General features: G+C 31.2%; 1 protein-coding gene and 1 non-coding gene across 2 annotated transcripts; both read left to right on the forward strand.

Moving 5' to 3' along the window:
* Positions 1-7,670: 7,670 nt before the first annotated feature.
* On the forward strand, positions 7,671-12,270 carry LOC107954619 (protein CUP-SHAPED COTYLEDON 3). The gene is made up of 3 exons (XM_016890229.2): positions 7,671-8,051; positions 10,266-10,531; positions 11,621-12,270. The coding sequence occupies exons 1-3, from the start codon at positions 7,883-7,885 to the stop codon at positions 12,023-12,025; spliced, it is 840 nt and encodes a 279-aa protein (XP_016745718.1). The 5' UTR covers positions 7,671-7,882; the 3' UTR covers positions 12,026-12,270.
* A 9,290-nt stretch (positions 12,271-21,560) lies between these two features.
* LOC121219708 (small nucleolar RNA R71) lies at positions 21,561-21,666 on the forward strand. The gene has a single exon (XR_005916599.1). It is a non-coding gene; the product is annotated as a small nucleolar RNA R71 (small nucleolar RNA).
* Positions 21,667-26,696: the final 5,030 nt, after the last annotated feature.

Genomic DNA, 26,696 nt, shown 5'->3' on the forward strand with positions numbered 1-26,696 from the left:
ATGTTAAAGAAAAAAATTACCTAAATAGTAGATGATGTTGAGATTACCCTTTATATTTTGAAATCTTGACACTATTGAGAATACCAACTTAAAACAATATTTAAAATCCATACTTAGAAAATTTTATGTGGCAATATTAAATTGCCCCAACAATATTACATTCCTTACACTAATCACTCTTTCTTTTGCATAAATAATGTAACGCGATTTCCCCAATAAAATGTAGGTTAATCATTTTCAGATGTATATGAAAAGTAAAAATAAATTGTTAATATCAAATTAAATTTATTTTATTTTTCCAAGGTATCTAACAACTTTTCCCCTCTTACCTCTCATAATTTTGTTTTCATCTAATTGTTATGTTATGATTTTTTATTTTTATTTTCTTTGTAATGATATGAACTATTGCATTATCTCTTTTCTTAAACATATTTTATTTTTTTTTCTCTTCATATGGTTATATTTTAAAAAATACACATAGATGGTAATTATTTGGTATATAGATAAAGAAAATTTTAAGGGAAAGTATTTGGTAAATTGGCAGTATATTTTTTTTTCTTTCAGAAATAGCCTTAAAAAATTAGCACTTGTTTTTGTTTTTTATATTTTACCATACTCTTGTAGGACATTTGTTAATATCCTGATCCTACTTATGGAGTCTAAAAACTCCACTGATAATATACAAAATGATATCTTAAACTTTAAACATGTACCAAATAATTATCCAAATAATATGAAAGGTTGTTGTTGTGAATTATAATTATAAAATAAAATGGAAATTTTAAGATTATCAATTAATATTTATTTAATAATAAAAAATATTAAAAAAATATGTCAATATTATATTTTAATTAATAAATGTAATTTCGTAAATTGATATCAAAATACTAAAAGCCAAAACTTTACCTTAAATTTAAACAATACATTTTAATATATTCCAAACAGCTATAAAATAATATTTGCAGCAATTGCATTCTAATGTATCACACTCCCAAAAATCATAAGATAAGAAAACATCAAATCCCCTTTAAATTCAACTTATTAAAATGTGAAACAACACCAGGAAACATATATACACTCCCAAACATTTGAAAGATTATTTTAAAATGAAATAAATTGTACTTGCTAATACAATATATTAATTTTCTAAAGAAACATTGCCTTTTGAGAGTCGAAATTTATATTATAATAACTACATTATTTTATATATTCATAATAATAATTAAAATTAATTTAAATCACATATACGGGAATAATTAATTGACCATGGCATATTAGAGATAAAAGGAATAAATAAAGTCAAGCAAAATTTTAAAAATGGATAATTATTTGATATATTTGAACTCTACAAGTGGAGTTGAGATTTTATCTTAAAATTTTACCACTTATCCTATTTATTTAAAATATTCATAAATTATAATCTATATAATATTTATTGTTAAAATGTTAATATTAAATATTTTTAAGAAAATGTTAATAATATTATTTAAACTTTAAAATTATTATTAATGTTAAAATTAATAGATAAATTTAAAATTATTATTAATGAGTTTTGATATAATTTGCAATATTATTCATCAACTTTAATCTAGTACATTTATATACATTAAACTTTAATTTTGGTTCAACTTTCACATTTCACTAACCCCATTATCTATGTGGCACAATTTTTCATCAAGTCATGTAAATTACTAACGCGACATTTTATTAGGTTAAAAAAACAAATAAATTTATATTGTTTCCTCCTAGATTAAAGAAAAATAAATTTTCTGGAGGAAATAAGAAATTCTTTCCTCAACTAGGTGAAAATAATTTGAATTTGTTTGTTTGTTTTTTTAATCATATAAAATGTTATGTCAACAATTTACACATGAATTAATAGAAAATTGTGTCACATAGAAAATGGGGTTAGTGAAATTTAAAAATTGAACTAAAATTAAAGTTTGATGTATACAAATGCACCAAATTAAAGTTTATATATAATATTACAACTTGTATCAAAGTTCATGTATAATTTTGATATTTATCCCTAAAAATTTTCATTAAAATAAAATTGTAACAATAAATAATTTTAATAATGAATTATATCAATTTTTTTGCTAAAAAAAACCTAACTAAATTAAACAACAAAAGCTATGATTCAACTACCCTACCATTCCAACATCTTCCTAAGAGGTGCTCAGAATCTAAATTACTCCTACTAGACGGGTCCCAACTATGGGTTGCTTTGTATTGTTTTGCCCAACTTACTAATACCTTAATAGTTTCTAATAAGCTCCAAGATTCTCCTTGAAATACAAAAATATCTCTATTCTTATATATGTGTTAGGCTAGCAAACCAAAAAGAGTTGGCCATGGAACCTCAATCCTTAGTAACCACCCAGGATTCCCCAGATTGGACCTATCTGGAAGGCTATCAGAGAAGAATTATGTTTGACTATTTTTTGGCATGAAATACCTCTAGACATCTTTAGCAACCTGACAGTCCCTAAGGACATGCAATGTATCTTTTGTTTCATGTTGGCAAACTGAGCAAGACACATTTTGGCCAACACCCCTTCGTACACGTTCCAAATTAGTAAGCAATCGTTGCTTGTAAGTAAGCCATAAGAAAAAACGAACACTATATGGTCATTGATACTTCCAAACCACTTTCCACCCCATATCCCGTGTATTCCACGTGCTTTCTTTTATCATCTAATATGCGTTATTAATAGAAAAGTCCCCATTCGACGTACATACCCAGTGGGTTCTATCCGGGCTAGCTAGGGGGTGTGGAGGAGGGATGTTTGCAATATTTCTAACTACTTCCTCCGACAACCCTTCTCTAAACGCCTTCATATTCCATGCTCCCTCCTCTGTTACCATATCTCTAACTATATTATTATTAACATAATAAGGTTAATATATGTTGTTAGTCCTTGTACTTCTACAAAATTTGATATTTACTCTCTTTACTTTAAAAGTTAAAATTTCAACTCTCTTACTTTTTCGATTTAAAAATTCTAATCCAATCATTATTGTTGTTAGTATTAGCTAAAATTTGTCATTTTAAAATGTTTATCTTCTGCCAATCATATGCGACATCACATAAGGACAACTTAATCAACATGTCAAATTAACAAATTTTAATGAAAACTACTTACAATTTTAATGGTTGAACTTAGAGGTGCTCATGGGCCGGGCCGGGCCGGGTTCGGGCTGGGCCCAAAAAAAATTTCGGCCCGGCCCGACCCGTTTTTTAAATAAATACCAAAAATTTATTTTAAAAATTAAAACAAAAATTAAAAAAGAATTTTAAAAATATTTTAAAAATATTTTAAAATTAAAAAATTAAAAAATATATTTTAAAAGTATTTTAAAATTAAAAAATAATAAAAATATTTATTATTCCCAGGCCAAAAAGGTAGTGCCCGAGGCCCGGCCCGTTTTTTAATCGAGCCTCATTTTTTTGCCCAAGCCCATATTTCGGGCCTATATTTTTACCCAAATCCTCCCATATTTCGGGCGGACCGGGCCGCCCGGCCCATGAGCACCTCTAGTTGAACTGAGGTTTAAAAAAAAAAAGACTTCATTTTTTAACTTTTTAAATACAATAACTAAAATTTAAATTTTATCAAAGTAAAGACTAACAACATATTTTAAATATATAATAATATTTCTCTTGATTCAATTTCATTTTTAATTAAAAATCATGTTGTTTAAAAAAATTTTAAAAATTGATTTACACCTTTTAAAATGGAAAATCAATTTTTTTTTTAAAGAAAACTTATTCTTTGTTGATTAATAAATTATTTTCCTTGGATAAAATCATCTTCAATGAAACAACAAAAAGAAACACGAAAAATATATAAAATAAACACACCCTTAAATTACTATTGGTTCGCAAAATAATCGAACAGACCAAAACCCACTTTTATGAACTGTCGCATTCTTCCCATAATGAGTGCAGCAATTATCCTCTAATGGCGAAAATGACCCTTCATCTCACCCTGCCACCTTTAGAAATTCACAAAGGGCAATATCGCCTTTTCATTAATGATTATTATATAAAGATATATTAATACATGTTTACCTTATTATTTAAGAGTTTGATCAAGTTGCAGTTCATTGTAATTGTTTGATACTTGTATTTATTCAAATTTGTATTTACATTATATTATACTTGTTACACTTTAAAAAAAATACAAGTTTAATCATATTTGTGTTACTTATTAATTGAATTGAAACTCAATTATAAAATTATCAAAAACTCATTCCTTTTATCAAGTAATAAATATTTTTTAAAACATAATAAATATTATTTTTAATGTATATATTATATTTTTTATATTTCGAGAAAATTAAAAAAATTTACATATATCATAATTTTTACTATATTAATAATTATTATATAATTTTTTTACTGATATTATAAATGTGTATATATGTAGATATTATCTTAGTGTTCAGTCACATTAATTCATTAAAAATTAACATCATAAATAATGAAAAACGAGTTCCATTATTTCAACCCGACGAATGTTTCCTGTTGAGACACCCGTGGTAGTGCAGTCTTCATCTGCTATCAAATACTATCCCCAATTATTAGCGTCGAATGACACATGTTGTGACAAATATCTTTTGTCCACATTTTATATTATAACTATTTATTATTTGTCTTTCTCACATTACTTGTCCAAAATCTGAAAATAATTAATCAATCAAACAAACTGACAAACATATTTATTTTACTTACAACTTTTTTTGTAATAAAAAATACACCCATTTATATTTTAGTAAATTTGCCTAATTGTGCTTGAAATTTTAATAAAAATTTTAGTTTAAAATTTCAATATACTGTAAATCTTATAATATATATATAAGTATTTATTGACGGATAATTTATCCATCGATAATGAAATTATAAAAAAAAAACTCTATAACCAGATTTAGGATGCTGTTAATTTTTTAACTTTAATTTATAATAAAAAATTTTGATTGGATGTTAAGTTTGCTTGTAGAGTTTTTTTTTTTAATTCGCTTACGGTGGATTGGATAATGACCTTTCATTGATTTATTACATACCTATTTATCTATAAATTTGAAAAATGTGAATTTAGTGTTGATATTTTTATACATCTCAACTATATGATCATATGAATCATAATTAATTTAAAATAAATTATTTGATTTATTGTCAGTAAAGTTTCTATGTCAATTTTTTAAAGTTATTTGTGGAATAAAAAAATATATATTACCAATGTATCAAATATTCACCCTTAATTTAAATGTAATATACATCTCACTCTCACAATTTATACAATATATCATATCTCTGTATGCGTAAAATAGTATTGTGAATACTAATATTCTACTATAGGAATTCTTAAGAAAATAATAAACATTTTAAAGGAAAAGTATTTGGTACACTATCGAGTGGAGTTTTTAGACTGTACAAACAGTATTAGGATTGACAAACGTCCTATAAGGAATATAGTAAAATATTAAAAATATATATATATTTAAAGAAAGATATAATGGTAAAATTTTAAAGTTGCTTGTGAAATAAAGAAAAGTACCCGACAAGTATACCAAATACTAATCTTTTAAAAAATTATTATTTATTTTAGATCTTATATAATTATTTGATACACAATTTATGGAGTTTTTAAACTCGACGAAAATGTAATATTTTATTAATGATTGTGGAATAATAATTTTGTGGATAGTATATAATTATATTATTAGAAAAAAAAGTAATAGATAAATTCACACTTTGTTTTTTTTAGTTATATCATTAGTGGACCCCATATGAATGAAAAAGACATCAGGCCCACCGGGTTTTTGCTTTAGCAGCCATCAAAATTTTTACTGATGTGATCAAAATTTAAACGTATGACAAACAATGATGATAATTATTTAACATTATTTTTGTTTTCAAATTATATAAAATTGCAGCAATTATTATTTTTATTAATTATCATAGTTTCGCTTTGCTGTCTCTATTCTTGCTTACACCAATCAAATGGTTCACGTGGTCGGGGACATCAAGTTTTGTGAGCCCTTTCTTCTATTCATCCAGAATTATATACGGTCCCCCTAGCCAGACCAATTAATTGTTATTCCCACATATATCTTCAATATGATTATTCTCACGTATATATCAAAACTTACTATATTTTAATTAATCATGCTTAAATATGTTTATAGATTAAATCTGACCAATTTGGAGATTTAAGTCCGACTTATATAGGCCTTATCTAACTACCAGTTTTCTTTCCATCCAATAATTAATCTGCAAAAATTCTCCCATTTTCTTTTCCTTTTCCTTTTATTCGGTATCTAGTGGACCAATGAATGCCACACATATATACAGGATGTGCTGAGCAAGTATATATATATACAGGAGTATATTACAACTGTTTTTTTTTAAATATGAGTATATAATAAAATTATATATATAATCAGGGATGTTATTGAGAGGAAGACAAGATTTGAACTCTCAAATTTTTAAGATTTTTTTTTAATCAATCAAAATTTGAGAAGGATGGGTCTAAGTAAGGCTAGGTAAACTCCATGAATGAATTTAGAGTATGGCAAATGTAGTAAAAAAATATAAAAATATATATAAATAAATGTGATACTTGTCACACCCTCAATTCGCTTGTGGAGTTTAAAAATCTCTTTAAGCAATATGTTTTTTTTATGTACTAAAAGAAATTGGTAAAATCGTATTTGGTATCAACTAAATTTTTTAAGTTGTTAAATTACCCTTGCATCATGGTTGAAAATAATGTCTTTCATATATATATATATTGGTGAATTACAAGAGAAAGGCAAAGCCTGATACATTATTTTTATTTCTTATAAATAATTTTTATGATATACACAACATCAAACATAATTTATAATATTTGGATATGCAACCTTGAACATATTTGTTTTTTAGATACTGAACCGCGTAACTTTTTACTTAATCTGATCTAGCTCATATTTTAGATACTTTTAAAAAGTTATTTGGACTGAACCATCAAATAGGACTAATAATCTAGCTTAACAACTTATTTTTTGTTTAAATCTTTATATATTTTGATTCTACAATATTCTTAATTTCACTCTTAGTGTACATATATATATATGGCCCCTGTATATAAACAGATAAAAATGGAAAAGGTAGGTTAATGAAACTTATGAACCATAAAAACTAGAATAGTTTTGAAAACAAAAGTAAATGATGTATGATGAAGAAAATGATGATAAAAAGTAAATAAATTTCCATATATAAAGTAATCACTGAATTTCAGGTATACTCTAGGTTTTGTAATAAATATATGTAGAGTATCCCAAGAGTATTTTTCTGATCTTGGGATATTAGGTTACACAAAATTATCCATTTAATTAAATGACATAGATAAAAAAAAGGGGTATTTTGGAGTGTTTCTCTAATATGCTTTGGATATTATTGTATATATTTTGCTTCCTCATAACCTAATAAACACCTCAGATGAATAAAGAAGATTTCTTGTAACTTTGGTTTTTCTTGAAACTTCCCAATTATAACTAACTAGTTACACAAGCATGGCCCCTTTCATGCTAGAATATTGTAAGAAATTCTAATTGGAAAAGGCACTTAAATTGTCATATCCTAAACTATAGCTATATATTTATATACCCAATACTTAAAGCTTCCTCTCCCATAAAATATTTTCATGTCCCAAAACAAAGAAAATCATCCCACGCCTTCTTTTAGTTCTTTTGCATTCCATCTCCTGCCTTAAATTTATTCTCTCATCTAATTTTCACCCCCCTCCCCAAATATATCAAGAAAAATTCTAAAAAACAAAAACACTTCTCTTTTCTAATTTCTCCCATCACCCTTTCCCTTGTTAGCAACATACAAATGGGGCTGAGGGACATTGAAGCTACACTGCCTCCTGGGTTTAGGTTTTACCCCAGTGATGAGGAATTGGTCTGTCATTATCTCTACAAAAAGATTGCCAATGAGGTGGTCTTGAAGGGTACGTTGGTGGAAATTGATTTGCATACATGTGAGCCATGGCAGCTTCCTGGTATCTCTCTCCCCCTAAGTATATCATTTATTCCCCTTTTAGGGGGTTAGCTTTGGAATCTTATTCTTTCATCGTTTTCTGTGATCCTATATCTTCCTCTGGATTCAAGCTTTTGGCTAACTTAAAGAAAATATTAATCATTGGCTGATAATTAAAGTTGAAGCAAAACTAGAGCAGGGTCTCTTTGCTCCCGTTGTTAGTATGTTGTAGCATGTCTGTGACTGAAAGGAATGACAATTATTGAGTTGTTCCCTTTAGGGTTCAAAGCGCAGGCCATCTGCCATGTTAGCCGTTAGAACTAATTTGAAACAGCAGACAAAACTAAACACGTTTGTTTTCGTGTAACAGGAGATAATGAGAGAGAGAGAAATATTGGGAAACGAAACACGGATTTTATTACATTACTCACACTGTCACAAACATACATACATACATACATATTATGCATATATAGAAGTCCATAGACATGCAGTATATTTATCTTGCCAACTTCGTTAGTGATATAACTCCAAATCAAGTACTAATAATTTTTCTTTGGATGTGAATCCACCAATAATATTTAATTTAGTCATGTAGGTAAGGTTTGTTGTTTTTCCCTCTCATTTGTTTGGGCTTTTGTTTTTGTCACATTGCAAGAACTAGAAAAAAGGAAGAGATTTTACGCCCTGTGATTTGATTTCAATGTATATATACATTTTACTAACTATAGCCTAAAAAGTCATGGATATATATAATTATATATTCCTTAAAAACCAATTACAAGTGGGTGATTTCAGGTTTCCATTATTTTTAAATATTCTCTCTCTCTCTTTAATAGGGTTTAAAAAAATTGTATTTGTTGATTTAAGGGGGGATCAAGTTTCAACTCGCTTTTGAAGTGAAAATTACATGAACAAGTTATAATTAAAATATCCTGCCTAGTGTATGTAGATGTCTGCTAAATTGAAGTCCCGGCCCCCTAGAAATGCATCAAACCTTCTAGCTAGATCCTCTACAAATTAAATTTGCCAACTCTACGCCATAAAAAACCCCTAAAATTTGCATGTTTTCATGGTGGCTATTCACCATAAGTAAACAAAGGGGTTACTTTTCCTTTCATGCACTTATATTTAATAGTGTCAATTTTTTTTATGAATATATGGTATTTTTTAGTATAATTAAAGTATTTTATCTCCACTTTTCGGTTTATAATTTTTTTTTTAGAATTTGTGGCTTTTCTTTTAATGATATCATCTTCAAAATTTCAACCTAAACTTTTTTATTAAGAGTATAACATATTTATAGACTAAGTTGAAAGTCATATCTATTTGACTCAATAGAGAGATTATCAGGCTTTTATATCCTTTCAAATATACAATCATTTGATTTTTTTTCTAACATACATGCCATCTAAGCTAGTTTTTAGTTGCTTGGATGTAAGAAAAAAACATAATTCATACCGTAGTAGAGAAAGTTACATAAGACATAATTGTTAAATGTTGAGTGTAGTTTTGGGCTAACATGTGAGCTAAACAGAAGCCACTCGTTTTCCCTTTTTCTCCTTAAATTCCTTTAGCACTTAATTACTTTATTGACGCGTGGTGGTTTTTTTTTTTTTGGGGGGGGGGAGGGGGTTAAGTGAAAATATATGCTTCTTTCAAAGATTGTAAGATAAGATAAAGATTTTTAAAAAATATATGGAACAATATAGAAAGTATTTTTATGTATAAATCTAAAAAAAAAATTGTATTTATTTTTAAGAAATTTAATGAAGTTATAAAAAAGGACTGCACTAAACTATTAGTTATTTTAGTTGAAAGTTTGTGATTATCTAGGATATTCCAAGTATAATAAGACAAACTAGCAATTAATTAAGTACCGTGGGTGAGTTCTTCTTCCCCACATCCAAAACACCACTTTTAAGTTTTGAATACAATAATTTTGTAAAGATTTGCTTTTATTTTCCCCTTAGCATGTAATGGCAGGCAAATCCTTTGCTTTCTTAGACATAACTCTTAAGGTGACAAAGACTTACCAACACTCATTTAGTAATTAAAGTGAAAAGATTATATTTATGTTCATTGAATGCAAGCAAAATAAAATTACCCAATTTTTGTTTCTTTGTTGATGATAATTTATTCTATTCTAACTCTATATTTATATAATCTTAACTGTCTAGGAAATAAATTAAATATTTATATTTTGTATATGCATGGGATATAATGAAATATGAAGAGGTGGCAAAGCTGAACGCAAACGAGTGGTATTTCTTCAGCTTCCGTGACAGAAAGTACGCGACGGGGTTCCGGACGAACCGAGCGACAACATCCGGGTACTGGAAGGCGACGGGAAAGGATCGAATGGTGATGGACTCAAGAACACAAGAGGTGGTAGGGATGAGAAAGACATTGGTATTTTACATGAACCGAGCTCCCAATGGAATCAAAACAGGTTGGATCATGCATGAATTTCGGCTCGAGACCCCACATATGCCCCCTAAGGTCAGTTTCCCCTCCTTAGCTGCTCATCTTTTCAACAATACTCATCATACTCCTGTTTATAAGACATTGTTTCGAAAACGACTATGAGAGAGAGAGAGAAATGCAGTGATGAAAAAGAGAGGTTGACAATAGCGGCATTTGTATGTGAATAAGAATATCGTGTTCGTGTTCTCTCCATGGAAACTTAAACAAAAACTAGTGGGCATCTGCAAGTTGTCCACTTACTTTGTTCCTTGTGTTTTCATAATCAAGTACTTACGCTATATTATTGACGATGAAGAGAGGGATCAATTTTTGAGGCTTATCTCCAACCCAAAATATTATTTGCTTGAAAATTTTATATATATATATATAGGGTTAAATTATTTTTTGGAATTTTAATTTCATAATTTTTTTCATATTGGACTTGAACTTATTTTTTATCCAAATTAAATTCTGAACTTGACAGTTGTTCCCATATTAAGGCTTAAATTATTGTTATCCAAGTTAGTCATTGAAAACCCTAAAGTTCAAGCCTTAACGTAGGAACAATTATCAGGCTAATTTAGACAAAAAATAATTCAAGTCCTAATATGATAAGAGTTGCCTAGTTCAAACTCCAATGTAAGAATAATTGACAAGTTCAGGACTTAACTTAAACAAAAAAGTTCAAGCCCCAATATGAAAAAAATTGTCAAATTTAAGTCCCAAATAGTAATTTAACCTTTTTTTTTTAATTTTCTTGAAAATTATATGTGTGTGCGTGCATTTTCACATTTTTAATATTATATAACCGTGTGTTACCATCTTAAATCTTATTGATTTGCGAATTTGAAATACGTGTAATAATAGATATCACTAATTAGTAAGATACTTCAAATATTTTGCTTTTATTCTACCTCCTTATTGGAATTAATATAGTAATTTTCTTTAACTTTTGAGTCTCTTGAATAAAGTAAAGTGGATAGAGAATATATCAAATTGGATAAACAGGTGTTCTTGAGACTGTTGCATAAAAAAAAGATCATGTATAGTGACATGCACTATAGATAATTAAGAAATCAATGATAATTCTCTTAAGATGTTTCAAACTTTTTTTTTATATGGCAGGAAGACTGGGTTTTATGTAGAGTATTTAACAAGAGCAAAGGAGGAGAAAACAGCAACGCATTGAGCCCCCATATGATGTACGAGACCTCAACTCAAACAAGCATGGCTTGCGGCGGCTATGAACAAATCAGCTGCTTTTTATCCACCACACCCACGCATCACAACTATGGCCAAAGCTTGCTGAACTTGCTTCAATCTTCTCAGCTAAAGTACAACAACAACAATAATAGCCTCAGCAATAATGAAGTTAGCTCCAAAGTCGTCGAAGATGATTACGAGTTCTTGTGGGACATGAACATGGAAGAAAACAGCTTGGAAGATCATCATGTTCATGGCCATGGGATGGCGGATTCCAGCTTGGAGGACATGAGATTTGAGATTGATAATAGTATGATATTCCTATGAAAGAATATATGGTATCTTTTTATATAATTTAGGGTACAAAGGAAAAAGAAGAAAACAACTCATTTGTTTCTTTGTGATGTTTGTGTGGTGTTTGCCTTTGAAATATACAGCTCATGTTACATTGGATGTTAAAAGATTGGTGTGTATATTTTTTTAGTATAGGCTTCATTTTTTTTTCCTTCCGTATGCAACTTTGCATTGTAAAAATTATATATTATAAATATAAAGCATATAATTTATTCTTTACCGGTCTTTTCCAAATGAAATAAAAATTGTAATAAAGGAGCACACATTATGCAATGCTTAATTTATTATTATTATTTTATATTTTCTATATTTGTTTAATGGTTCATGTCTACACTTTCCAATAATGTTACTTTAAAACCTACATTTTTTTTAAGTAAAATGTGCACTTCATTTAATACTTATTAGTTGCTTTTACTTTTTATTTCTATTCAATGAATAAGAGTTTTTGTTACAAAATCACCAATTAAAGTGGGGACAAGGAAACAAGTGATGAGTGAGCAACTTATTTAGCATGTATTACCGGCTCAACCAAAAAGCAATAAATGTGAAAGGAGAGAGCCACACAACCTTAGAGACTATGTGCCATTTTAGTTGTAGTAAATTGAGCAATATAGAGAGGAAAAGAAGGTTGTCATAAATCATTCTTAACTCAATGTTTTCTCTCTAGGCTAAGAATGGTTATTAAGAATGAGGTATGGTACTTAGGTCTACTACGATGTATGTGCTGGAAAATCGAGTTTGGAAAATAGATTTGAGAAAAAATCTAAGTTTTAATTTTTTTTCTAAAAATAAAAATTTGGTTGTGATATCTAAAGTAATAAACACTTAATCAAAATTGTACATTTTCGATTTGTCTAGGATGAACGCTTCGACCAAGTAGTCTTCTTCTCTATTCTCAAGTTCACGTCCGCAAAAATTTTCACAAAAATTACCAGTGGGTAATTTTGCAATTTCTCTAAACTCTGGAGTCAAGTTGTAAATATGAAAAGTATCTCTAGAAATTTTCTGAAATAATTTCTTCAAAGAATTTTCTCTCCACAACTGTAACACCCCTCACCCGGTCCGGTTGCCGGACTCGAGTTTCAGGATGCTACTTCAGTTACCGAACATTCACATGCAAATTAAAACATCAAATTCAATATAAATCATCAAATTATTCTAAATAAATGAATAATAGAAGTCATGAACCAAATAGAGACTAAATCGAACATACAAACATAGTTTAATAGATTCGAACAAGAATAAGGACTAATCTGAAAATTTTAAAAACTTTGGAACTAGGTATCGATACCAAAAGAACAAATATCGATACTTTTATGATAGGTATCGATACCATTTTGACATTTTTCCATTTCCAAAACACTATACATTTGGTAATGTTGATGTCCATGAAACTAACTAAAAATCTGGCTAAGCCAAGTGCACTTATCAATTAATAGTATATCTACTGTGAACAAATATATCGCTCCCATGAAGACTAAAAGTACTAGTAATTATCTTCTTTCTATTATTTAACCGATAAATTCGAGTAATTGATTGAAAACTAAAATTAACTAAATTGCTAACGAACACGACAAAGAACAAAACAGGAAAATAACCGACTAACAACCAAAAAGCAAAACAATACCTAGGAAAGAATTCACCTAAACTTCATTTGTCACTATCAGTCTAAATTATGCAATTTATTTACTTAGTGTCTTGATCCCTAAAAATCCCTAAATTATGCTAATATCTTTTTCGAGAGTAAGAACAACCAACTCTAAGTTGATTAATTGAAATTTATTTCTAATTGAAACCCATATTATCGCATTAAATCGATTTATGGATTCTCCTATTAGATTTGACTCTAATCAAGTAGATTTATGTCATTTTATTTCTAGGATTGTATACAACCTACTCAATTACACAAGATCTACTCTTAAACAGGGACTATTGATCCATGCAAATCGCGAAATCGACACGGCCAGCCACATGACCGTGTGGAAGGGGTTAGCCCGTGTGGCCTCTATACCTTGCCCCGATTTTTCAGTTTTCTCTTAGTTTTTGCTCATTTTGCTCTCAAATGCTCTCCTAATTATAAAAGCATGAATTTAAAGGATTAGGAGCATAAAATTCACTATTAACATCGAATAATCACCCAAAAACACATTAAAAATGAGACTAAAACATGTTACTTTTAGCACCTATCAAATATTCCCACACTTAAGCGTTTGCTTGTCCTCAAGCAAAATGCTCAACCCACACTTAAGTTAACTTCCTTCAATTTATTGTTTTCATTGATAATGTCTTAGGATAATCTATAGATAATCATGCACTAGAAATTTTAAGAGTAGAGAATTTTAAGTTATAGAGAATTTTGGTTACGGGTAAATAAAAACGGGTTAAAAAAATGTGAAAGGATCAATGGGGGTTTACTAAAGCCATAAATATAATATTTTCACTTTAATTACTAAATAAGTGTTGGTAAGTCTTTGTCACCTTAAGAGTTATGTCTAAGAAAGCAAAGGATTTGCCTGCCATTACATGCTAAGGGGAAAATTAAATCAAATCTTGAAAAAAAGGGAGTCAATAAAAGGGATAATTTACAACATAGATATTGGTTACGTGTAAATAAAAACGGGTTAAAAAATGTGAAAGGATCAATGGGGTTTACTAAAGGATAGTACAACATGTAAGACCAAATAAATAATGTGGTCTCGACATGTATAATCGAAGCAAGTTCTAGAATAATAAATCAAGTTGATACAATCACAATAAAAAATAAAATGAGCATGAAAAATATATGTTCTATAGGCTCAAAAGCTCACATAAAATTATGGCTTTAATGTCAACTTGCAAATTTAAAATTCAAAAATAATTCTTCAGTTCAAGGAGACAACCTAAAAAAATAATTTCTAAAAAAAAAATTTATCATGCTTAACTCTCTCGTGTCTTAAAGTATAAATCACACAGTTCACAAAAATCCACAAATTATTTCCAAAATAGAATTAATAAAAACTTTAAGCCAAAAGAAATTAACTCTAATGATAGGTGTGAGAAAATTACTTAGACACAAACAACAATTCAAGGATTTTATCGCATAAACATATAACAACCTCCCCACATTTAAGATGTACATTGTCCTCAATGTACAAATAGATATAAGCAGAATAAGTACAATATCATAAGAGATGGAGAGAATTAAAACTGCCCTGAATATGGATGAATTCGCCAGAATAGTGAAAACCAGAATCGTAGGCAAATCTAAATGAAGTACATGTTTCCGAGCAAACTAATAAGAAAATAGACAAAAATAACTAAGATAAAAAGATAACAAACTAGAAAAAGAAACAAACTAAATAATAAAAAGAACAGTGCATAATAAATGAAAAAAAACATATAAGTCTAAAAAATAAAATAAAACAACTAAAAAATAAAAGTACAATTGGAAATAAAAATTAAAATAAATAAACAGAAAACTAAAATAAATCAATGATTGACGTCTGGTGGCAAGTTAGAATTGCGAGGCGTAGTATCGGGTACAGAACTATGAAAGTGCTGGCATATCCATTACAGATGCGCCTTAATGCCACCAAACCATGCTGACTTATGCCCAGCATGCTCAAAATGTAACTGCTTAATATGATCTATCTGCTCAGTCTGCTATTGCTCAAAATGGTCTATCCAATCAAAGTATCGTTGTTCAAAGTGGTCAAACCGTTAAAAATATCACCGCCTGGAAAGAATGTGTAGCAATGGAATGGCTCAGAGGAGGAGGGGAGCGAGCTGAGACCTTATGTCGAGGAGGATCAGTATCTGGGAGCTCTTTGTGCTCATCCTGGGAATCTGAATGAGATAGTGTGTATCGACAAGGACCCACTCCGTGTAAGCACTCAATCATCCTCATATGACTCATAAGGGAGAATCCCTATAGGATCATCTGTCCAACCAAAGTGAATGGAAAATTTTGCTCTACAGTGTCAAGCAGTCCAAAATGTCTCGCCAATCGAGTCACATAAGGGCCCAAATAAATGGGACCCTTCCTACTCATATCTGATTGGTGGCGATAATTAAGGGCCAGAAAATAGGCAACATAGATGGGGCGTCATATCGCCATACTCCAAAGGAAATAAGCATTATAGATGCCAACAACCCCATTACTCTCCCTCCGACTGGTCAGTGTGTGTGCTAGAATGACATGAATGTAGCGTAAGACTGGAGATAAATAAGTCGCCTTAGACTAGTTCAGGTTATACTATGCCGTAGTTGCAGTAATATTAGTCCAACAGAGTGGGGCTGAGCGTTGGATGTGCTGAGATAATGTCGAAAACTCGTAGGTACTCATGAACTCCTTAGAATAAAGTCTAATAGAGACTCCAAAGCCCGAGACACTCAAAGAATACATCATACCCTCGAGTCAGAAAGAGGTAGTGTGCGACTCATCATACCGTGACTAATAACTTTTAAAAAGAGTTATATTTCAAGCCTTTAGACTTGGTTAATTGCTTGTATTTAGGTGAATTTAGTTGTATTTTAGGATATTATATTATTATATTTTTAGAACATTGCATCATGAAGCTTGGATTGTGCTTAAATGTTATTATGTTACTTTTACTTGTGGGTGGAAAGGATTTATTTGTGTTTGAATGACAGGTGTAGAATGAGGAAAAGAAATAAAGGATTGAAGTTTTATCATGGCAAAAGGTTGGGCAGATTGCCAACATTAATGCCATGGCAATTCCAAGAAGACACTAAGTCAGCACTCAATTTGTGCCTCTCTTAGCCAGTTGTAATTGTACCAGAAAGATCTACTTGAAAAAAGGGAGGAAAAATTTTGTACTAAGAGGGGATTTACACTATAAAAAGTGAGGATAAGAGAGAGAAAAGGAGACTTTCTTTCAGAATCTTTTTCAGGAGAAATATCTTGAGGAAAAGAATGAGGGTAGCAGTAGATGTTGAGCAGTAGAGCAGAACTTGAGGGACAAGAATAAGGTAGCCAACCTGGTCTTTGTAAGGCATTGCGCTACCGGAGTTGAGGGCTGGATCGACGAAAGCTTCCTGAAGTTCTTCCTTTATTTTCTTAAATTGTTTCTTTACGAAATTAATTGTTGAAGATGTTGAATGATATTTATGAATTCTGATTTGATTAACCAACCCATGAGTTAAATCTCATTGGGTTGGGATTATTGGATGATACTTGAATTTTCCATTAATGTTGAAGCTTGGATCTGATCTATTTTACTGTTTCATTCAATTTTTCTTTTGAATTGTATGCATGCAATCTCTAGACATAGATGAATGCACAGTATGCTTATAAACATAACCCAAAACTGAAAAGGTTACGTCAGTTGGACCATAATTGATTGATATGAGTGTGTGTTCGATAGAATCCCCACAGAAGTCTCTAGACATAGAGCAATGTTCATACAGAGTGATGAGTAATAAATACTGAGAATCACATCTGAGGTTTATAGACATATATTTCCTTAGGTGAGACATCCTAAGGTCTTATCTTGAAAGAAGCAAACCATTCTAAATCCATTCTGAGCAGTACGTTGATTAAGAATTTGTCTAGGCATTATTGGTTTATAAGGGTAGATTCCTAGTAATCCCAGCCTTTCCATTCAATAGTGTAGACCGTCTTACTTTTTTCTTGGTATCTTTGCCATAGCATATTTTTAAATATTTATTTGTTTACATATTGCACACTTCATCATTATTTTGATTACCCTTGCATTTCTATCATTGTTTTGCCTTAGCATAATTCACATACGTCATAACAGCAACGTAACTAAATTAATCCTATCCAATCCCTGTAAAGATGATCTTACTTATCATTATATTACTTGATTCGACGTGTATACTTGCACAATTCGCATATCATTTCACACGCGATAGTGACATAGCCTATTGTAGAGAGAATGTCAAATAAAAATCTAGTGTGAGTTCTGAATATGTAGGCTCCACAATATTGAAGAACCGGTCCCACAGAGCCATATTAATCAGAGCCCGAACTCTATTAGCTAAGTGCTCTTCACTTTATTTCTATTCCCTTTCCTAATGGGTTTGTGACTAGCCAAACATATCCGACAGATAATTTGGAACTCTCATATTGTTTCACCGTGCGAGTTCTTGTAGAACTAGGCCTGTTTCCTTTATCGATCATATCATCCCATTTATTTTAGCTTTGTTTCTCTCACCTATTTTTCTTGTTCTCATCGTTGCTTTTTTTTTTGAGTGAGGGAGGCACATCCAACTTTTCCTTTCTCCTCTAATTCCAATTCATAATTTTTTTCGGTTAAGTTTCACATACTAAGTGTACATAAAATCACCAAACTCTTTGTTGGGTGCACAAATTGTTCATTCTCTTCCATAGGTATGTTTTCTCTTGTACAAAGTGTTGTCGCTAGATGGGGAAAGAAAATCCCAACCTTCTAGCCACTGACATAACGCTTCATGTTTTGATAAATCTACTCTCCAATGTATATTTGGTTTTTTTGTAAAATACCATATAACTGGATAGCTCTAGAAGTATTTACATTAGAGACATTTTGTGCAAGCTCTATCCTAGTACACATAAATTGCATCCACATCTTAGCTATTGGAAACATGATTTCTTGTTAAAATTGGTCGAAACTCCGATATCTGGTCAGAGATTCCATTCACCATAATTCTCAATTAAATATTTTATGATGCTCTCCATGTCTAAATCCTCAAATTTATTTAAATCACTATTTTTTAAATAATCAGTTTCATAATAAGGAGCATCATAAAATTCACAAATAGTTTCTGGGTCGAATAGAACATCCTTTCCTCTCACAGTTAATGTATTCCACTAGACACTGTGTGGTCTCTGTGTCTTTTCATCAGTAAGAGTAGCATAAAAATCTTAAACTAAAGGAATAACAACATTTTCTTTAGGGGTTACGTAAAAGTGTTCTCATCTATGGTATTGGACTAATGACCATATTTCTTTGCAAAGAACCATTATTGGTTCGAATCCCCTTTCTTGAATAAAAGTTTTGCCTTGAAGTTCCAGATAGTAATTCTCAGCATTTTGATTTCAAAATTTTAAGAGATTCAAAACCGTTGGTGATTCCTGCATAATTAGCTTTTTAAGCTTCCTAGGAGGCATATTTACTAAAATCTACAGATGAGATATTCAAGCAATATATTCAATAGAATAGTAAAAAGGAAGTTTAGAACCCTTGACCTTGATGTTGTAATCATTAATTCTTTATTCTCCACTGGCTGTTGCAATCATGCATTTAGCAACTAGCAAAGAAACGTTATAGATTTAGGGTTTTAATGAAAATAGGTTTTAGTTTCAAGAGAGTTTCGAGGTGTTTAGAGTGTTAGGATGTGTTTAGAGGGTGAGATAATGTATGTTTAGGTTTAAAAGTGAGTATTTTGAAGGTTAAAATTGGGTAAAAATTAGGTTTAGTAAACCGGGCTGCATGATCGAATTGAGTCAACCCTGTAGAAAATTGCAGTAATGTCGCGACACAGGGGTTTCATGTCGTGACATCCCTACTAGATTATCGTTGTCACGACACTGGGATTTGATGTCGCGTCACACTCTGAACTTTTGAATTCTTGGGTATCCTAGCTTTAGTGTTGCGACACACAAAGTCCATGTCGTGATATCGAGATGATTTCTTCAATTTCTTTCAAGTTTGCCCTTGGTGTTATGACATGGGGTTACTATGTTACGACACAAGCTCTGTTTTTACCCAAAATTCCAATTTCTAGAGTGTTACAGTTTCAATAAAACATAAATTTAGTAAAAATTAAAATTTAAGACTAAACAGTTAGCTAAATATACAAAAAATTACAAAAACTTAAGTGTTAATTTAAAAAATTCAAGTTTTACTGCTGGATTCATCCTACAGCATCATAATTTCACAAAAGGACAATTCTCTCGTTTTATCTCTATTGGTCTATCGTCTGCTGTGTCATTCCACCATTATATGTTTATCTATTTCTTTAAATTTTCTTTTTCGTCCTGCATGGGTTAAAGTAAGTACACCCCTTGACTCGAGACTGTTAGAAATAAATAATTTATTGCATTGCTCCTCTACCTTCCTCGGTCCCTTGGTGACTGCACTTAAAATTTTAGTCTCACCATTAATTTTCATGGTTAATTTATTTTTTCTAAATCAATCGTGGACCTTGAGGCGGCTAAGAAAGGTTTTCCTAACAGAATCGATATCTCTTGATCTTCTTCGAAGTCTAAAACGACAAAATCTACCAGGATGATAAAGTTGAGTACTTTGACTAGCACATCTTCCAGTACTCCTTCCGGATGCTCTGAGGATATGTCAGCCAACTATAGTGTTATATGGGTATTTTTGAGGTCTCTTAACCCGAGTTTTTAAAAAATGGATAAAGGCATTAAATTAATACTATCTCCTAGGTCACATAAAACTCTATTAAAATGAATGCTATCTATCTCTATGGGACTAGTAAAACTTTCTAAATTAATTCACTTAAAGGCAGGTTAACATTTAACCTTTTAAACAAGTTCAGAAAACTCACGAACTTGTCTTCATCCTACTTTTGCTTTTCTTCTAGCCTTAAAGAAAATGGTATCTTTGCAACGACAGAATCTTTAGTTGTTTCTTTTTCTGGCTGAACTGTCGGTGCGACTACTTCCTCTGACTATGGTTCATCTTCAGCCTCTAGGGGTTCTGCTTGAAGATCATTAGTATTCTCCCTATTTACCTCCTAAGTTGGGTTTTCAGGGCTACTCAGTACTTTACCCGATCGGAGTGCTATTGCTTTCATGTGCTCCTTCCTTTCTCTACGAGGATTATTTTCAGTATTACTAGGAATACTTGTGACAATTTTTCTTTTTATATCACCCACCATGCTCATCAATTGGCTCACCTAATCTTATAGTTTAGTCAATGTTCTCGTTGAATTGGTGCACTCAGATTGCACCTAATTCACGTCCGTTCTCATTGACTGCATTTTCTCTTCTATTCTATCAAGACGTTGACCACATATAATATAGCCATTTGGGTTGGCCCTGTCCTGAGGTTTCTACAAATAAAGAGGTAAATAGTTATTATTTTTAACTTGATTCGAGCTATTACCTCCTCCTTGGTTTCCTCCCCATCTCAGGTTCGGGTGACCTCTCCATCTGAGATTATATGCATTTGAATAGGGATTTCTACCCCTATTTTCGATGTAGTTCACATCTTCAGTAGGATTATTAATATAGTGGAAGAGCGGTTTGTCTCATCCATAGAAATTCGATGCACCTTTATTAGCCTCTACTTGGTTGATTGTGTCCAATAATTGATGATATTTGTCATCTTCCTAGACAACCTTCACCATAGATGGTCTTTGGTCATATGTATAACGTACAGTAGGCCACTGATTGGAATTTATTGCCATACTTTCTATTAATTCGTATGCATTCTCATACATTATGTTCATCACGGCTCCTCCCGATGCTCCATCTAATCTTGACCTCGAATGCACATCCAACTCGTAAAAATTTTACAGTCGTAACCACTCAGGCAATTCATGGTGTGGGCACTTCTGAATCAATATCTTGAAATGCTTACACGCTTCATGAAGGCTTTCTCCTTATAACTACTTAAACATCAAAATTTCCCTTCTTAACTAGACTGTTTTACTGATGGGGAAGAAATTTTATAAGAATTTTACTACGAGTTCGTCTCATGTCGTGATTGATCTTGGTGTTTGTGAATCTAGCCAAGAAAAGGCGTTATCGATTAATGGGTAACACATGAGACTATTTATAGGTTTTAAGTGGTCATCGTCCTTAACCCTAGGTTAGCTGACGTTCCCAAGCTTTAAGTTTGATTGTGCTGACCAAAATGGCCCCTGGCCCGTGTTAGTTTCCGTCCAGAGTCAATGTCGCGACACACCAGGTCCTATGTTGCGATATAGGAGTCAGTGTACTCCTCTTGGGATATCTTCAGAGGTATGTCATGACACCCTTAAGTTGTGTCATGACATTGAAGGTAGTCTCGTGATTCCTCCATTATGCTCCCTATGTTACAACATTGATCTTTTCGTATTGTGAAATAGTGGCCAGTATCAATTTATTATGCCTCATAATGGTCTCCTACACACTTACCAAGTTCATTAGCTCACCCTTAGACCCCATTCGACCCCTAAGCTCAATAAAAGACTCACTTTGCACATTTTATTAACTTTAAGAAAACCTATGAAAACATAATTAAAACTTATTGAAAATGCTTACTTTCATGACCTTAAAGTGCGAAAATTAGTTTAATCTGCTACAACGAATTACGACAGATCAGCCTCAACTACATATGTCTAATCAATCATTTCGCTAGCTCCTTGAAACTAGAAATGAATTGCGTATTTGAATAGAAATTAACATAATGAATAGGAAAAGAGAAATGAGAAACATTGAGGAATGATTATGGTTTTCTCCAAAATGGAGAAATAAAATCATTTGAAAATGAATGTAGGTTTTCAAAAATGAAAAAGAAAATGAAAATGGAAATGATCCATTTACAATCCTGTATGTGTCACACCTAAAAATTAGGGCTAGGAGTTTTGAGGGTAATTTAGGGATTTTGGCTCGAGATGTGTTCAAAAATTCGAAACATGGTAAATCGAAAAGGTTTTTGTCTATGAATTTTTTAAAGTTAAATTAAATTTTGAAAATAATGTAGAAAATATCTTTAATTTTTAAAAGTGGATTGTTTTTCAAAAGGGATTAAATTAGGAGTGGTCTAAAGGGAAATAAACCAAAACTTTAAATCAACTTAACTTTCCCTTTTTCAATAGGAAACTCACGAAACTCTTTTCTCCCTCACCTATTTGTGCTGCCCTTTGAAATCCCTATATACTCTCAAACTCTAGTCTTTTGATTTCCATCAAATCTTAAACACCAAATCCCTCTCAAATTTAAAGAGAACCACTAAAAACACCATTGATATAACTATTGTTCAAACTTGTAGGTTTTTCATATTTTTATCAAACGTTTGTTTTTCTCTCAACGAAGGTAATATTTTGTTTTCCTATTAGTTTATATGATATCTAGCCTTTTAAATTGAGTTTTTATCTATTGAATCAAAAGTTTTGAATAAATGCCAAAATTTGGAGCGTTAATGGTGGATTTGGAATTTCGATTGAAATCGATGTTTCAAAGTGTTTTTCAACTCATTTTGATATGACTAGAAGGGTTCTAAACTTTTCCTAAAGTTTCGTTAAGAGATTCTAAGGTTTTAATGAGTTTTCATAAACAATGGTTATTTTACATTGAAATTTTAGAACCATGAATCTGTGTAATTTTGTGTAGTTTGAGGGTTGAGAATCATTCATAGTTGAATTATTAGATGATTGGGATCGATTTTAGGCAAAGAGAATGAGTAGAGGTTGAGATATTTGAGTTTTAAGTTTGCAAGTCGAAAGTTTCAATTCCAAGAGGAACTAGCGTAGACCTGCGTTTTTGGTTGATTAGGAGTGTCTATGGCTAAATATTAATTATGTTTTTTGTGTGATTTACTTTGGTGAAGCTTCATAATCGTTAAGACCTTCTTCAAGTAAGGCGAAAGGTAAGGGAAAGCTAGTTTAAGCTTTCGACAACTAGGCGAAAGCGCGAACGGTGAGTGTTTGGTATCGCTACTTGTAGACACAATTCATAGTGTTAATCAGGAGCTTAGGAATAGTCTAAACCCTTATCCTAAGTTCCCAGTGTAAGCTTTCTTATACCTATCATTTAATTTGTAAAGTATGCGACTGTTTGAGGTGGACTAAGTATTAAGTTGTAATAATGTGATTGTGAGAAGTGGATTGAGTATTAAGTTGTGATAATGTGACATGTGATATATATTGTAATAGTTCTTGTGAATGTGTTAGTTGTTGGCATATTAAACATGCCAAATGACAGTGATGATATTGTGTTAGTGATATAAATGTGCAGTGAAAGTGTGCAGAAAATGATAAGTACATATGTGTTGAATTATGGAATGTGATGCTGATGTGATAGGTAAAGCAAGTGAATATTGGTATGTGGTATGTGAGAATCTAATTTTTAATGCATTCATATATGAACAGATATGTGAACTTAATGAGTATAGTTGTGACACTTAAAGTGCAATTAAATGTGAATCTGATAAGTGTGCTATGTGTACAAATTGTGATGTGAATTGGTGTTTATGAGCAAATATTAAGTGTATAAGAACAGTAATTAAATATGTGTAGTTGCGGATACTTTGGCCTTGCGATCTCGTGAAACTGTTGGATATAGTTGGCATGTCATAGGATTGTGAGTACTCACCCTTGTGTTTTGTGATCTGGGCATTGAGGTCCCCGGACAAATTAGAGGAATAAGGGAATGTCGAGCCAAGCTCCATTCATCAAGATATGTTGATGTGTTGGATAGTGTTTAGCTTTATTCTACACTTATGGGATATGTTACTCAACCATTTCAGATATTTAGCGTTGCGATGTGAGCGAGAAATTCCAAGGGAGTGATCCAAGTTAAACTTAGTGCTTGAGTAAGTGATTTTATAGGTATTGTTTTGAACTGAAGGAATAAGCCAATGTGGTAGATTTGTTGGTTGTTTATTGTCATAATGTTTAGATGATTGCTCGATTTTATTTCCCGTAGAAACTATGGACGTTTGATTTAAGTTCATTGATTTGCTTGGCTTAAATAATTGATGACTCATTGGATTGCAAAATTCAAATATTTTGATGCTAAACTTTGAGGTTATAAATGCATGATGAATTGATATAGGTATAGTTGTGTTAAATGATCTGTTTTGGTGATATTTATGTTGTTTCATGCAGAGGTATCGATAGTCAGCTATTTAGTATCGATACCTCCATAATATTTCGAATGTGCAGGAAGTCAGTATCTCACTTTGGTATCGATACCACTTCTCGAGTATCGATACTCAGGGTAAAATACTAATACTTTTCGATTTGTATCAATAAGTTAATGGGTTTTAATTTTTGAATAGAAACAAAATACTAAAAACATACCAATTTTCTAAATGGTATCAATACCAGTTTGAGAAATATTGATATCTGTGAATGTGAATGTGTATCAATACCTACATGATCTTCTGGAAGTTTTCGTTAAGTGGTCTTTAAGCATGCTCCTAATTCGAGATGTGATCGTTTAATGAATGTTTAGTAATTTTAGCATCGCCTAGGGTATTTTAGACTTAAAACTGCTGTAATTATTTTCTTATGATAATGTTCACCTGCTAAAGAGACGTTGTGTAATGTGTGATATTGTAACGGTGGTGTAGCGTCCTGTTACTCGGGCTCAACGATCGAGTCGGGTATAAGGTGTTACAATATGGATTACTTAAAAATGATCGGAAGAATAAGTTTATGTTTTTAGATTGTTTTGAAGCCCAAAAATAAAAATAAACCATTCAGTCATACTGAACATGTTAAGTTGTGAAATATTGAACATATTTTCTTGAAATTTTAACATGGGCAAAATCATCAAAATTTTAACAAGGGTAAAATAGCCAAAATTTTGCTACAGGTAAAATAAGGATGGGAAATTTTTTTAAATATAAATATTAAATTTTATTTTAAGAAATAGGAAAACTGAATCGGGTTGGTCACATTACAGAGTACTAGGCAAAAAGGCCTAGGAAGTACTCGTAATTAGACCCGATGTGAGAGAGACTTAAAAATCCCCTCATGGACATGAAGGGGGTAGAAACCTTAATAAGAATACTAAGGTATATTGTCCACCCTAGTCCTATTCTAAATAGGATGTTGTTTTTCTATTTGAAATAAACTACTACAACTCAAGAAGAGTTCTACCTTCTCTTCCTATAAATAGATGGCATTGGTAGATCTATTAGCACAACTTTGAGATATTGTTGTTCTACTGGAAAATGGAGAGAATTTATTCTCTAGTATTACATATATTTTTTAGAATCACAATTCTATTAGTTTTTATTAAGAAGAGAATTTTTGTTTTCACCCCAAAAAAAGAGAAAACTTTTTCTAGTTCTATGTTTCAATACAATGGGTTCAAGCCCACACTCAACGCAGTTCGTGGTACAAGAATAGAGAAGAAGACCGTTTGGTTGAAACTCGGGAAGAAGGAAGGTCTGTTAAGTCGAAAACACATGTACGAATTTGGTTAATGTTTATTGCTATAAATATCACAAACTGGGTCAGTTTTCAAAATTTTGATTTTCTGTTGTGCAAGAAAACCATTTTCAAATAGGATTTTTTTTCCAACAAATTCTATACAATGGATCCTAAAGATAAAAGCCACTATATTTCTAGCACCATATCATACCTTTTACTGAGAAAACATGAAGTCAGGCATAAACTTATGTCCTTATACCTACCAGTCCATAACCCTACACAATTCCCTAGTGCATAAACTTCCTCCATCAATTATCATAATCTTCATTTGGCATGCATGTTCAACTAGTAGATTGAACCTTCTAACCAACCTAGAGTCTATAAAGTTGTGTACTACCAGAATCCACCAAGATGATCACATCTACCTGACCAATTTTGAATGACAATCTCATAGTATTATGACCCTGAGATCCTTATAAAGCATGTAAGGATAGGACTGGAGTTGTAGATTCAGTGTCTTGGTCCATTTTCTCTAGATGCTCAGAACAATCCTAAAATTCCTCCACTGGTTGAGTCTTGTTGT

Source organism: Gossypium hirsutum, chromosome D07 (genome assembly GCF_007990345.1).
Source record: "Gossypium hirsutum isolate 1008001.06 chromosome D07, Gossypium_hirsutum_v2.1, whole genome shotgun sequence".
Taxonomy (NCBI): domain Eukaryota; kingdom Viridiplantae; phylum Streptophyta; class Magnoliopsida; order Malvales; family Malvaceae; genus Gossypium; species Gossypium hirsutum.